We start from the raw sequence: 13843 nt of genomic DNA, 5'->3' as shown, positions 1-13843 counted from the left end.
CCGGGTAGCTCAGCGTAGGCGCGCTATAACCGGAAGTCTACAGTTCCCGTGTTCGGTTAGCGGCTCCCGCACACCGCTACATACAGCGGCTCTGTTAGGGCAGCGGCTCCCGGGTGTCGCTACTTACAGCGGCTCTGTTCGAGCAGTGGCTCCCGCGCGCCGCTATGTACAGCGGCTCTGATTGGCAGTGGCTCCCGCGCGCCGCTACTTACAGCGGCTCTGTTCGGCAGCATCTATCGATCCCCCGGGGAGTGACTCACCACTCTCCCGGGCTACTCAGCTAACAGTAGCAGGAATAAATAAATCCTTGGTACTGCGCTCCACGGTTCACCTCCGGAGAGAGAGCAGAGTGTGTTTTGGGGGAGGGGGGGGGGGGGAAATCAAGTAATAAATATTATATATATTTGTGCAAATTGTATAGAAAGATATAGGAAGGATAGACCAATACTGTCAGAGACAGATTGTGTCTATCATGTACCTTCTCACTGCCGACTTCTTAGAAATAGGAATCCAGCCCCAGTGACCGAAGTGTGGTGACCTTCCAGCGGCAGATTATAGAGTGGGAACTCTTATCTAACCCCACTCTAATAGTACCTGTCACCTGTATACAGGGACTAGGCACTTAAATAATAAAATAAGAAAATACCTAACTAAGATCTTCAGAGAGAAAAAAATCTGTGTCTGTACTCCACAGGCACAAAACAAAAACTGAGGTACTGGCTAGGCAGGAAGGAGATGGGAGGGGTTAGAGGGGGGAGGAGTCAGGTTTTAATAGTTCTGTGCCAAACTCCACAACCACACACCTCTAACCCACAAGTAATGGCGCAGCGTCCCCCAGATGGATGAAAGAGAAATGGCGCTGGTGAGTGCTGAGGGAGAAGCCCCGCCCCCTCGGCAGCGGGCTTCTGTCACTCTCAAAATTCTTAAAAACATGGCGGCGGCTCTTTATATACATGTACAGTGCCCAGCTGTACATGTATATATGTACATTTGTTTATATTGCTGCCCAGGGCGCCCCCCCTGCGCCCTGCACCATTACAGTGACCGATGTGTGTGAGGTGAATGGGAGCAATGGTGTGCACAGCTTCACTGCTGTGCGTTACCTCTATGAAGATCAAGCTGTCTTCTGCCGCCTCTGAAGTCTTTTCCTCTCATACTCACCCGGCTTCTATCTTCCGGCTATGCGAGGAGGACGGCGGCGCGGCTCTGGGACGGACGGCAAGGGTGAGACCTGCGTACCGATCCCTCTGGAGCTAATGGTGTCCAGTAGCCCAAGAAACAGAGCCCTGAAACTCAGAGAAGTGGGTCTGTTTCTCTCTCCTCAGTCCCTTAATGCAGGGAGTCTGTTGCCAGCAGGCTCCCTGAACATAAAAAACCTAACTAAAATACTTTCTTTACAGGAAACTCAGGAGAGCTCCCTGAAATGCACCCAGTCTCCACTGGGCACAGTATCAAACTGAGGTCTGGAGGAGGGGTATAGAGGTAAGAGCCAGTGCACACCCAGATCCAAAGTCTTTCTTAAAGTGCCCATGTCTCCTGCGGAGCCCGTCTATCCCATGGTCCTTAAGGAGTCCCAGCATCCTCTAGGACGTTAGAGAAATATAAGTTACATTTAATAGAAACATTCACTTTAAAAGCACAGATGTCATTAAGACACAGTTACTAAAATCAAAACATTCATATGTTGTGACACATTCATATGTCCCCTCAGTAAGGAATTATATCATACCCCGGCTAGGACTCCCTCTGGAAATAAGTCCACACTAGACGGTTGGAGGAAATGAACAGGCAGTGGAGTTCGATTAAGACCCTTATTAAGCACGGAGGTGCAAGCGTTTTGAGCAGGTAGGGGTTCATAATGTTATTGGTCTCTATATTTTCATAGGAGACCAATAACATTATGAATATGATGGCTCTTTATTTCTATGGACGGTTAGGTTTGTTGAATTAACACAATCACAGGTGTCTAGGATTCCACTAATTGTTTGTGGTTTATAAGGAGTCCCAGGCTAGACTCCCATCATTCACTCCTGAGGAAGCTGGGCTGTTAACACCAGCGAAACGCGTTGAGATTGTCGGACACACTATTGGAAACCCCCCCTCAACACATTTGGACATTCCATTCAGCTCTACCTACAAGGCACCAATTGGACAGCTTTTCCCGTGGATATTACCACTTGCGGAGGAACTGGAGTTACCCCTACCTGCTCAAAATGCTTGTACCTCCGTGCTTAATAAGAGACTTAATCAAACTCCACTGCCTGTTCATTTCCTCCAACCGTCTAGTGTGGACTTAGTTCCAGAGGGAGTCCTAGCCGGGGTATGATATAATTCCTTACTGAGGGGACATATGAATCTGTCACGACATATGAATGTTTTGATTTTAGTAACTGTGTATTGATGACATCTGTGCTTTTAAAGTGAATGTTTCTATTATATGTAACATATATTCTTTCAACAATCAATAAAAACCTAGGACAGTAGGTTAATTTAGTGATATATACTTTAAGCAACCAAGCGCTGGTGACCATTGTTCTTATTAGAATGCCATCATAATGTAAAACCATTTACTCCAAAGCAAGAAGGGGATTTTATAGTAGACGTACTGTCTACAGACAAGGGGCAGCCATTTTGTCGACTAAACCAATACACATTAAATTTCTTCCATAAAACAAGTTACTAGTAAGCCTTAGCGAGGTTAGTTTTTGGCGATTTGATAGGCTAATAACACGACTGAGGAAATAACTCTACATATAGGGGGCAATTCAATTGTTTGTTTAAACAAGGGCACTATACTTTTTGCTTTGTCATACCCAGATAGACCAGGTTTAGCTGCCTATAGCCAGACTTTCCACCATTTCTATTCTCTCCCACAGGAAAAGGGGGGCGATCAGAAATAAATGTCACCCGCGCTATTTCTACCCGAACAGTGCAATAACTGAACTGCGCCGTCGGGACGCAGGCAAGCAAAAAGCAATTGAATTGCCCCCATACAGTATTGCTGCTCACACAGTAGAGCTGTACACTGTATGGAAGATTACTGGCTACAATTCACAGAATCAGTCTTACGGAAGACCCCACTACCAATACAACGGAATGTCAAGACCAGCAAAGGTTTTCAGTATACTGACATACAGAGAAAACCTTGGGATTTTGGGCATATGCTCTATTCGCAGGTAGGCTCTGCCCGAAAATTGTATGAAACCCGTATATAAATAATTCAAAGTTATGTCTTTACAAATCAACCATTGCGCAAAGACTAGATACAAATATTTGTTGTCTGTTCGTGGACCTAACAAAGCACACATCCATTCTATGTCAGAGTGCAGCTGACCACACCATTCGCAGAGAGGTGGTAGGAAGTCTAGCGAGACAGTATTTCATTATATCAATATATACTGTATAAAAAACAAACAAACACACTGGTGAGGCAGGGTCCTTACATGTTGTAGGGGACACTCCGTGTAACACCAAATACAAGTGGGCTTATGTAGAAGAGTTAATTGTACAATGTTCTAGGAGTTTAATTGGAGAGGAGGAAGTGATCCTGGTGGAAACAGCGCTTTACATACCCAGAACTTGTGCTGTCACCAATCTTACAGAACCACCATTATTTGGCATAGGGCTCCTTCAAAATGGTCTGATTATAGAGACATTGTCAAATTCTCCACTCACTTGTCATTGTTTGCAATACGTCTGAATTCTTTGACAGTCATTGGCTTCTTCTGTATATTATATTGGGTGAAGAGTCCAGACTGCCCAGTTACCACTTGTTGAATTGGCGCTGGAATCACAAGATCATCCAGGTCATCATATGAAGTCCGTGGTTTCCATTCCTTCGGAGGAACCACCTAGAAAGAGTGTACAAACGATGTAACAACAGTAATATCTTTCAACTCCTTCTCGACGGTGCAATAAAACACAAAATTACCCAACAAGCTTCTCTGAACAGAAAACAGGGATGTAGTTAAAATGCTGCAGGAGGGTCTCTGTCTGTCTGGGCTCTGACTGAAGGGACTAATGTGAAATAAAAGTATGCATCTGAGGACAAGATAAGCATAGTCTCCAAACCTTCAAGCGTTCCCTGAAAACTCACCTCTTCAGGCAAGCTTGTCAAATTCCAGAAACGCTCACATAACCTTCATATCTAATTACATACCCACTGTACAGGCCACACATTTTCTCTTTCTTCACTTCACGTCCTCCTGACCCCAGTTCTTCATTGCAGTGTGGCCATCTCATGCAGCCCATCAAGAACCTTTGCAATCTGATGGACAATTATGCAATAGATAGCACCTATCCTTGTGTATTGGGTGTAGTATGGTTTGCCGGCGGTCGGGCCCCAGCGACCAGCATACCGGCGCCGGAATCCCGACCGCCGGCAAACCGACAGCTGGGTGAGTGCAAATGAGCCCCTTGCGGGCTCGCTGCGGGCATGGTGGCGTGCGCGCCACACTATCTATTCTCCCTCTAGGGGGGTCGTGGACCCCCAAGAGGGAGAAAAGATGTCGGTATGCCGGCACCGGTATGGTGGTCGCCGGGAGGCCGGCAACCTGAAGACCACCCTCGTGTATCAATGCCTAGTTTCCTACAGAGCGTAAGAACGGGGCCTTCCTACTTCTATGACGGTTCGTTATAACCCAGTTTTATTTTATCACTGTTTTCGACTGTAAAGTGCAATGGAATTTGCGGCGCTATAAAAGAAACGGTTAATAAAATATTCCTTTGTAAGCAGCAGTCCTCTACTTAACAAGAAGTCAATATAGATTATATGTTATATGCAACAACAATACGAGTTCATATTCTTACCTTCGCTAGCCCAGCTCGGTGCGCCCCTTGTGATTCAATGTACGCAATGTATCGCTTGAAGTTGCGGAACTCCTCCATGGTTGGATAGAACGTCATGATTCGGGAGCCTGGATTTGGGTTTTCATTTTCACCCGCCATCTTGATGTCTATCACCCAGTTAGCTTTTCAGCTGGCTAGAACTAATAAACCAAACATAGGAGTGTAAAAAAAAATAACAAAGTAACGTACCAGGTATACAAACGACACGTTCACACAAATCTTATCTGGAAATCACGTTACTTCTGATAAATTTTTCACATATAATTTGTGAACATTAAATAATGCTCTAAACTATAGACAGAGCACCACAAATATTACAGGCATCTAATAAACATGTTACATATCCACGTGCGGGTAGTGGTTTGTCCGACTTCTCCCTATATAATCATAACATCCGGCAGACTAATATGCGTCACTCCTTCTGTGGTATTATACGGGCTGCGTTATACCCCTTTTACACCGCTGCAATAACCAGGGTTATTGCCGGGCCATGGCTCAGTTTAAATGGGGCCCTGAAAAATTACATAGGTTCAGTGACCTGGGAATCCAACCAGGGTAGCGAGCAGGGTTGAACTGGGGTAACGGGGTAGTATGAACGGGTAAACCGTGTCGTCCTGTTACAAGCCTATGGAGAGCCGGGTCACCGATGCTTGGAGATGATGTCACACTGTACTGAAGTGGAGTGGCGAACAGTAATAGAGGTGTAGGCTGTTACACAAAATAGTTTACCTAAAATGATTGTAGTGATAAATACAATAAGCTATATGTATTTGTATATACACGTATAACATATGGATATAGGTTTACAAAAGGGGTCTGATAGTGAGTCAGAGGTGTCTACAGCAGCTTTCCCTTCAGGCCACTCTCCTAGGCTTTACGGTAACGGGAGTACCGGCCTGTCTATGCCGACTGCCCTCCTGTCTGTACGCGGATGGCCGACACCCCCCCCCCCCCTTCCCCCCACAGCAGACATTGTTATCACTATTACACCTTCCCTCAGAAACAGCAGTCCCAGGAGCCGGCCTACACAGACACGAGAGAAGCCATTTTCATGCGGTCTCTGCCCTGTAAATACCGAGGTCACAGAAAGGGTGACCTGTCAGCGGGTGAATCAGACCGTCTACTCTGTCATTCTGCATCCGTGTGGGGCACATGCACGGACTGCAGATAGTCTGCAGAGGACGAGCCCACGTCGGGCTCAGAATCAGACCCGTAATGTCTACATATAATGACTGTATACGGTAACATGTGCATAGTATTCATGCCAATGTATAGAATTGCACACAGTCACTATATTTACTGACCGGTGAATTAACATTTTATATTATAGACACACATATATATTATAATACACACACACCTGTGTATAATAAACGCCTTTATATTATAAATAGAGCTACATACATCACAGAATCAGTGGGAGTCAGGAATTTACGTGGGGAGGAGGAGGAGGGGTGCTCCCAGCACCTGGGGGACTACTAGTCCCAGGGTGCCCTGACAGTCAGTACTATAATGACGCTTACAACACACAGAACGGAAGTAGCGGCAGAGGGGGCGGGACCTGGCAGCTATACTCGCATCCGATTGGCCGCACACCGGAAACGGGGACCGGGGAAACGTGCGGAAGGCTCCTATTGGCTGAGGCGGCTGTCACTCCCATGGCCATCCCCTCCAGTTACCCCCATCCCCCCACTCAGCCCGGGGCGGAGGGGAATGCGAGGGCAGGGGGCGGCGGGCGATGACTGACCTGGGGGAAATGGCCAGCCGGCGGCTGACGAACAGGACACAGCGCTGTGACCCGGCAGACCCGAGACGGGGCCGTTGGGTGAGGCGAAGGCGCTCCCTCTGGCTGCCCGTGTGTCGATCCCGCGTCGCTGCCGCTGCGGGCCCCGGGATCGCTCTCGGCAATGTCGGGATCACACAGAGCTTCTTCCTCCGTCGTCTTTCGTTTTCTCAACAATGCGCCTGCGCACTGCCTTGACGCCAGCCAATGGGAGCGGCCCCTGAGCCCGCCTCTTAACCACTCCGGGGCCGCCACTGGCCAGGCTGCTGCCGGAGCCGGCTTCTGATTGGTTGAAATGCACAAGCCGTGCGCGCTTCGTCCAGTCACAATGGGCCTGACTGACTAAGCTGTCCAATAGGGTGGCCGGGGTGTGGTGGCGTGTGGCTGTTATTGTGTCTGTGTTGTGAGCAGCACCGCGAGCGGCGTGACTGGTTGAGGTGGTTGTCACGGGTGTGGGAGGACTGCTGTGTATGTCATATCTATACAGTCAGTGACACAATGGGGGCTCAATTCTTTACCCTCACCCGCCTCTATACAGGCACTGTGTACACACCCAGCCCCTGTATGTAATATACACACCCAGCCCATATACAGGCACTGTATGTAATATACACACACCCAGCCCATATACAGGCACTGTATGTAATATACACACCCAGCCCACACACAGGCACTGTATGTAATATACACACCCACACCATATACAGGCACTGCATGTAATATACACACACCCAGCCCATATACATTACAGGCACTGTATGTAATATACACACACCCAGCCCATATACAGGCACTGTATGTATACACACCCAGCCCACACACAGGCACTGTATGTAATATACACACCCAGCCCGTACACAGGCACTGCATGTAATATACACACCCAGCCCATATACATTACAGGCACTGTATGTAATATACACACCCAGCCCATATACATTACAGGCACTGTATGTAATATACACACACCCAGCCCATATACAGGCACTGTATGTATACACACCCAGCCCACACACAGGCACTGTATGTAATATACACACCCAGCCCGTACACAGGCACTGTATGTAATATACACACCCAGCCCATATACATTACAGGCACTGTATGTAATATACACACCCAGCCCATATACATTACAGGCACTGTATGTAATATACACACACCCAGCCCATATACAGGCACTGTATGTAATATACACACCCAGCCCGTATACAGGCACTGTATGTAATATACACACCCAGCCCATATACATTACAGGCACTGTATGTAATATACACACACCCAGCCCATATACAGGCACTGTATGTAATATACACACCCAGCCCACACACAGGCACTGTATGTAATATACACACCCAGCCCATATACATTACAGGCACTGTATGTAATATACACACACCCAGCCCATATACAGGCACTGTATGTAATATACACACCCAGCCCACACACAGGCACTGCATGTAATATACACACACCCAGCCCATATACATTACAGGCACTGTATGTAATATACACACACCCAGCCCATATACAGGCACTGTATGTAATATACACACCCAGCCCATATACAGGCACTGTATGTAATATACACACCCAGCCCGTACACAGGCACTGTATGTAATATACACACCCACCCCATATACAGGCACTGTATGTAATATACACACCCACACCATATACAGGCACTGCATGTAATATACACACACCCAGCCCATATACATTACAGGCACTGTATGTAATATACACACACCCAGCCCATATACAGGCACTGTATGTATACACACCAAGCCCACACACAGGCACTGTATGTAATATACACACCCAGCCCACACACAGGCACTGTATGTAATATACACACCCAGCCCATATACATTACAGGCACTGTATGTAATATACACACACCCAGCCCATATACAGGCACTGTATGTAATATACACACCCAGCCCACACACAGGCACTGTATGTAATATACACACCCAGCCCGTATACAGGCACTGTATGTAATATACACACCCAGCCCATATACAGGCACTGTATGTAATATACACACCCAGCCCGTACACAGGCACTGTATGTAATATACACACCCACCCCATATACAGGCACTGTATGTAATATACACACCCAGCCCGTACACAGGCACTGTATGTAATATACACACACCCAGCCCATATACAGGCACTGCATGTAATATACACACCCAGCCCATACACAGGCACTGTATGTAACATACACACCCAGCCCGTACACAGGCACTGTATGTAATATACACACCCAGCCCGTACACAGGCACTGTATGTAATATACACACACCCAGCCCATATACAGGCACTGCATGTAATATACCCCCCCCCCCCATATACAGGCACTGTATGTAATATACACACCCAGCCCATATACAGGCACTGTATGTAATATACACACCCAGCCCGTACACAGGCACTGTATGTAATATACACACCCAGCCTGTATACAGGCACTGCATGTAATATACCCCCCCCCCCCATATACAGGCACTGTATGTAATATACACACCCAGCCCATATACAGGCACTGTATGTAATAAACACACCCAGCCCATACACAGGCACTGTATGTAACATACACACCCAGCCCGTACACAGGCACTGTATGTAATATACACACCCAGCCCGTACACAGGCACTGTATGTAATATACACACACCCAGCCCATATACAGGCACTGCATGTAATACACCCCCCCCCCCCCACCATATACAGGCACTGTATGTAATATACACACCCAGCCCATATTCAGGCACTGTATGTAATATACACACCCAGCCCGTACACAGGCACTGTATGTAATATACACACCCAGCCTGTATACAGGCACTGCATGTAATATACCCCCCCCCCCATATACAGGCACTGTATGTAATATACACACCCAGCCCATATACAGGCACTGTATGTAATAAACACACCCAGCCCGTACACAGGCACTGTATGTAATATACACACCCACCCCATATACAGGCACTGTATGTAATATACACACCCAGCCCGTACACAGGCACTGTATGTAATATACACACACCAAGCCCATATACAGGCACTGTATGTAATATACACACCCAGCCCGTACACAGGCACTGTATGTAATATACACACCCACCCCATATACAGGCACTGTATGTAATATACACACCCAGCCCATACACAGGCACTGGATGTAATATACACACACCCAGCCCATATACAGGCACTGTATGTAATATACACACCCAGCCTGTATACAGGCACTGTATGTAATATACCCCCCCCCCTATATACAGGCACTGTATGTAATATACACACCCAGCCCATATACAGGCACTGTATGTAATATACACACCCAGCCTGTATACAGGCACTGTATGTAACATACCCCCCCCCATATACAGGCACTGTATGTAATATACACACCCAGCCCATATACAGGCACTGCATGTAATATACACACACCCAGCCCATATACAGGCACTGTATGTAATATACACACCCAGCCCATTGATAATGCTGATTTAGATTACCTTATAACTTCACAATAATGGGTAAGAGACACAGTACGCAATTGGCGTATGGGGTACCGTAAGGGTACGTATTTAGCGTAGCATACGCTAGGCCGTGATCGAGACGCACATGCGGCACGCTCGCTCACAGCTTAATGCGTGGTGTCGAGCACGCTATAGGCGAGCGACAACCGTAATGCTACGCTATCAGCGTAGCGGACGCTCGAGACCACGAGGAGATCACGAGCGGCGCAGACGCTCACAGGATGACAATCAGTAAACCTTGAATGTGACACACAGAAAGGATATTCTTATACTGTAAACCTTGTACTGAAACACTGTAGCGATATAACGCTGCTTAACCTTGTTAACACTAAAGCTGTTTGAGCGATCGAGACGCTCCTATTACCCTCTGCAATGTAATGAACACACAATACCGTGCTAAGGATCCAACACCTTTACTAACAAGCTTTTAGTTATATCGAAAAGGGGTAAAACAGTTACAAGTCATACACTACATACTAACATATAATTCTAACAGAATATCTAGACAGAAATATACAATAACGTTACAATCTTAAACTAAACAGAGAGAGAGAGAGAGAATGTGGCCAATACAAACAAAGAGCGAGATAATCACAGAGAATTACTTACACACACTGGGAACGATCGCAGCGCAGCCTGGTACCAGCTCCGAGTTAATCAATATGAAAACCGTTTGTGGAGAGTGGGGGAGCTGTTCAGGCTGGCTGATCTTATATACACTGAGTACAGTATACTACAAAGGGACCTACAATCTCATTGTTCATTGGACACAGGAATGTCTCCTCGCATCATATCAAAAGGTCATAGGTTAGTTTGAACAGGTGGGCTGTGACTATTTCAAACTGCTCAGGTGGGTGGGAATCTCCGGATTCCCGCCGCATGGATAATGAACTGCAATTATAGAATATGTCCAGAAACTACTAATGGCCATAACTACACGCAGGAGCGATTAATCTTTACCTAACCAACACCGGATTATTGCTATTAAAATACTCTTCGGTTAGGTACCAGACACCACTGTTCAACCTTAATCAGACCCTTTGTACCACGCAAAGAGGGATTCCCAAGTCCGTGAACAAGTCACATTAAACAAACTTACAGTTATTACTAAAGGGAACATTACCTATAAAACATGCTATATGGATTTATTATCTAACGATTGAGTCGCCCGCTAGACGCACACAAACTCTACCGTAAATGCACATACCACGCGCTCGAGCGCATGGCCGAGGCGCCATCACGCGGCTGCGAGTATCCGTACGCACGGGAGAGAATGTGCACGTGCAGCAGGCACGCGCATGAGGTGAATATATGGCAACGTGCAGCGTGATATTTTTCTGACTTTGACAGTCCACCCTTTGGCAGTCACCAATAACTGCCACTTCCTAAAAACAGTTCAAAAAGATAAAAATATATGTCATGTAAAAATACATTTCTATGATTGGGTAAGGGAGAAGAGAAGAAGGTGGGAAAAAGGTATGACCTAGTGAGATAGTAGAAGCATGTATGTATGAGTCCATGTTTGAGGGGTCATGTATCATCGTGCCGTACGTGTTTTAAATCAAGCTTCGAGGTATTGCGAAGTATACATTTGAATTCCTTCTTATCCCGTAGTACGGGTCTGTGGATGGGCTGTCAAACTTTACCAAGCTCTTTTCGGCTTTTGGTTGCAACAAAATGGGGGAGCACATTTTAGTTGATGATACATGAATGGGGGGATATGTGAGTGCTGATATCTGTGCCTATATTCCCTATCGACTATGTGTGTCATTACCTGAAGGTTGTAGAGATGAAGATAAGAAGCAATTATGGTAAATGCAGTCATAAACTATGTGAGTTTAATGTACATTTGTTGCTTGAGGTCTTGTCTTGTGTCTTGTCTCGATGTACATGTTGACTGTAGTCTCCCGATGCTTTTGCTATAATTGCTTGAGCAAAAAGCTTTCTCAATGTCCATAGACTTACAATCTTTGAAGTGTTGGGCTATCGTAAAATTTTAGAGTCACTAGGGAAAATGGGGGTCTATGGCATTGTCCATCAATGGTCTGTGTAAAAGGTTGTCAAATTCTTCTTCCAAGCGGATGTCTTTGTAACTTGGAGGAAAACAAAGGAGAAACGGGTGAAAGAAACGGACCGTGGAATCACATTTTCATCACAACATTGTCTCTATTGTTGGGTCATACATCAAATTAATCGTTGTTAATACAGTGTCCTCGCTTCTTAAACTCATCACTCGGGCACTACGTTTACACTTCGTTAAAACCCGAACGCATCTAAATATCAGACCGACCAATATGATGACACCCAGAATACACAAAAGAAATTTCCCTACATCCATGATAATACCTTGGGCCCATTCTCCTAAACCAGAGAACCAATTTCGTGGGTTCAACCATGACACCCAACTGGTCAGCTCATTACCCACAGCAGCAAGGGTGAGATTGTGTTTCCTTCGGAACTCCCATTTTAATTGTAAAATGTCATCCATCTTTTGGTCTATGACCTCGGCTGGGTCCTCCGTGCTGTTTGTAATGTACGTGCAGCACTTGATTCCATATTGAGTTGCCAGGGTTACACAATACCCACCTGTCACAGCTGTGAGGTAATTGAGAATCATCCTATGCTGAACCAGTTCCGTTTTGTAGGCTTGTAACTCTTTCCCAGTGTACCTGAAGGTGTTGTCATACATTTCGGTGATATTGTCTAATAAATTTGCAAGCGCAGATATATATTTATAATTTATCACTCCTCTAGCGGTACGAGTGATATCTAACGCGAGTAGGAATTGAATCCCGGTGGATTCATGGATCAGGTCAGAGGCTGAATGCTCTGTTCTTTCTATCAGGTGCCGTTTAACGATGTGCTCGTAATGAGTGTGAGTATAAGGAGCTTGGGCACCACGGTGAATATCTTTCATTTTAGTGTGGGATACAGTCATTACCTCAGGCAGTACTTTTCCAATATAACATAACCCTTCTGAGTTTGGGGCAAGCCACTTATACGCCTTCCTCCCGCATATGAAGTATGCATCATCTGGGAGAACATATGGGACGGAGTGTGACATAACCATATTACAGATTTTCCATGTGAACTCTCCTAACCCTAATTCTTCCATCTGTTTAGTACACGTATCAGTTTGTACGATCTGTGCACAGTATCCTGGTGATACTTCTCCAACTCGCATGATCCTACTTCCTAAGGTGTACCTATACCGAAAGAATTTCCTATGGTCGGCTATCTGGCGTATAAGTTCTGTGTCTATGGGCAATCTGTCGGCTCTATGTGAGAATGTCATGGTTTGATTACTCCATGACACTTCCCAATTTCCCGGCTTTCGGGGATTGGAAATGTTAAAGCACACTAAGGACCTATCCACATGATATTGGTGGAGCTTCAAACTAGGAGGACTAGAGATATTAAACCTCTTGTCCACCGGCCTCCCACCACTTAGCTCAAGTACCTCTCCTACCGTTAAAGGGAATGGTACTAGTCCTGATTTGCTATGGCCTTGAGGTACTTGAGAGCATACCCAACAGTCTGTCTGATTTAACACTTTACCCACTAAGGAGTGATAGTCACTCAATGGATGCCGGTCCATGTGGACATTAAAACTGGACTGACATTTCTTTATGCACCCATCCTCAACTATATTG

At 46.0% G+C, this 13843-nt stretch overlaps 1 protein-coding gene across 1 annotated transcript in view; it reads right to left on the bottom strand.

Moving 5' to 3' along the window:
- The window catches only part of KDM4A (lysine demethylase 4A), a 58797-nt gene extending 51916 nt beyond the window's left edge, over positions 1 to 6881 (bottom strand). Inside the window, exons 1-3 of the mRNA XM_063939356.1 lie at positions 6596 to 6881; positions 4810 to 4988; positions 3676 to 3851 (exon numbers count right to left, since the gene is read on the bottom strand). Coding sequence (XP_063795426.1) covers positions 3676 to 3851; positions 4810 to 4947 — 314 coding nt within the window. The 5' untranslated portion in view covers positions 4948 to 4988; positions 6596 to 6881. The remainder of the gene's footprint in view (positions 1 to 3675; positions 3852 to 4809; positions 4989 to 6595) is intronic.
- Between the last annotated feature and the right edge of the window lie 6962 nt (positions 6882 to 13843).

This window comes from Pseudophryne corroboree, chromosome 9 (assembly GCF_028390025.1).
Source record: "Pseudophryne corroboree isolate aPseCor3 chromosome 9, aPseCor3.hap2, whole genome shotgun sequence".
NCBI lineage: Eukaryota > Metazoa > Chordata > Amphibia > Anura > Myobatrachidae > Pseudophryne > Pseudophryne corroboree.
The sequence above is the reverse complement of the archived record's forward strand: the minus strand, read 5'-3'. Positions and strand labels throughout refer to the sequence as shown.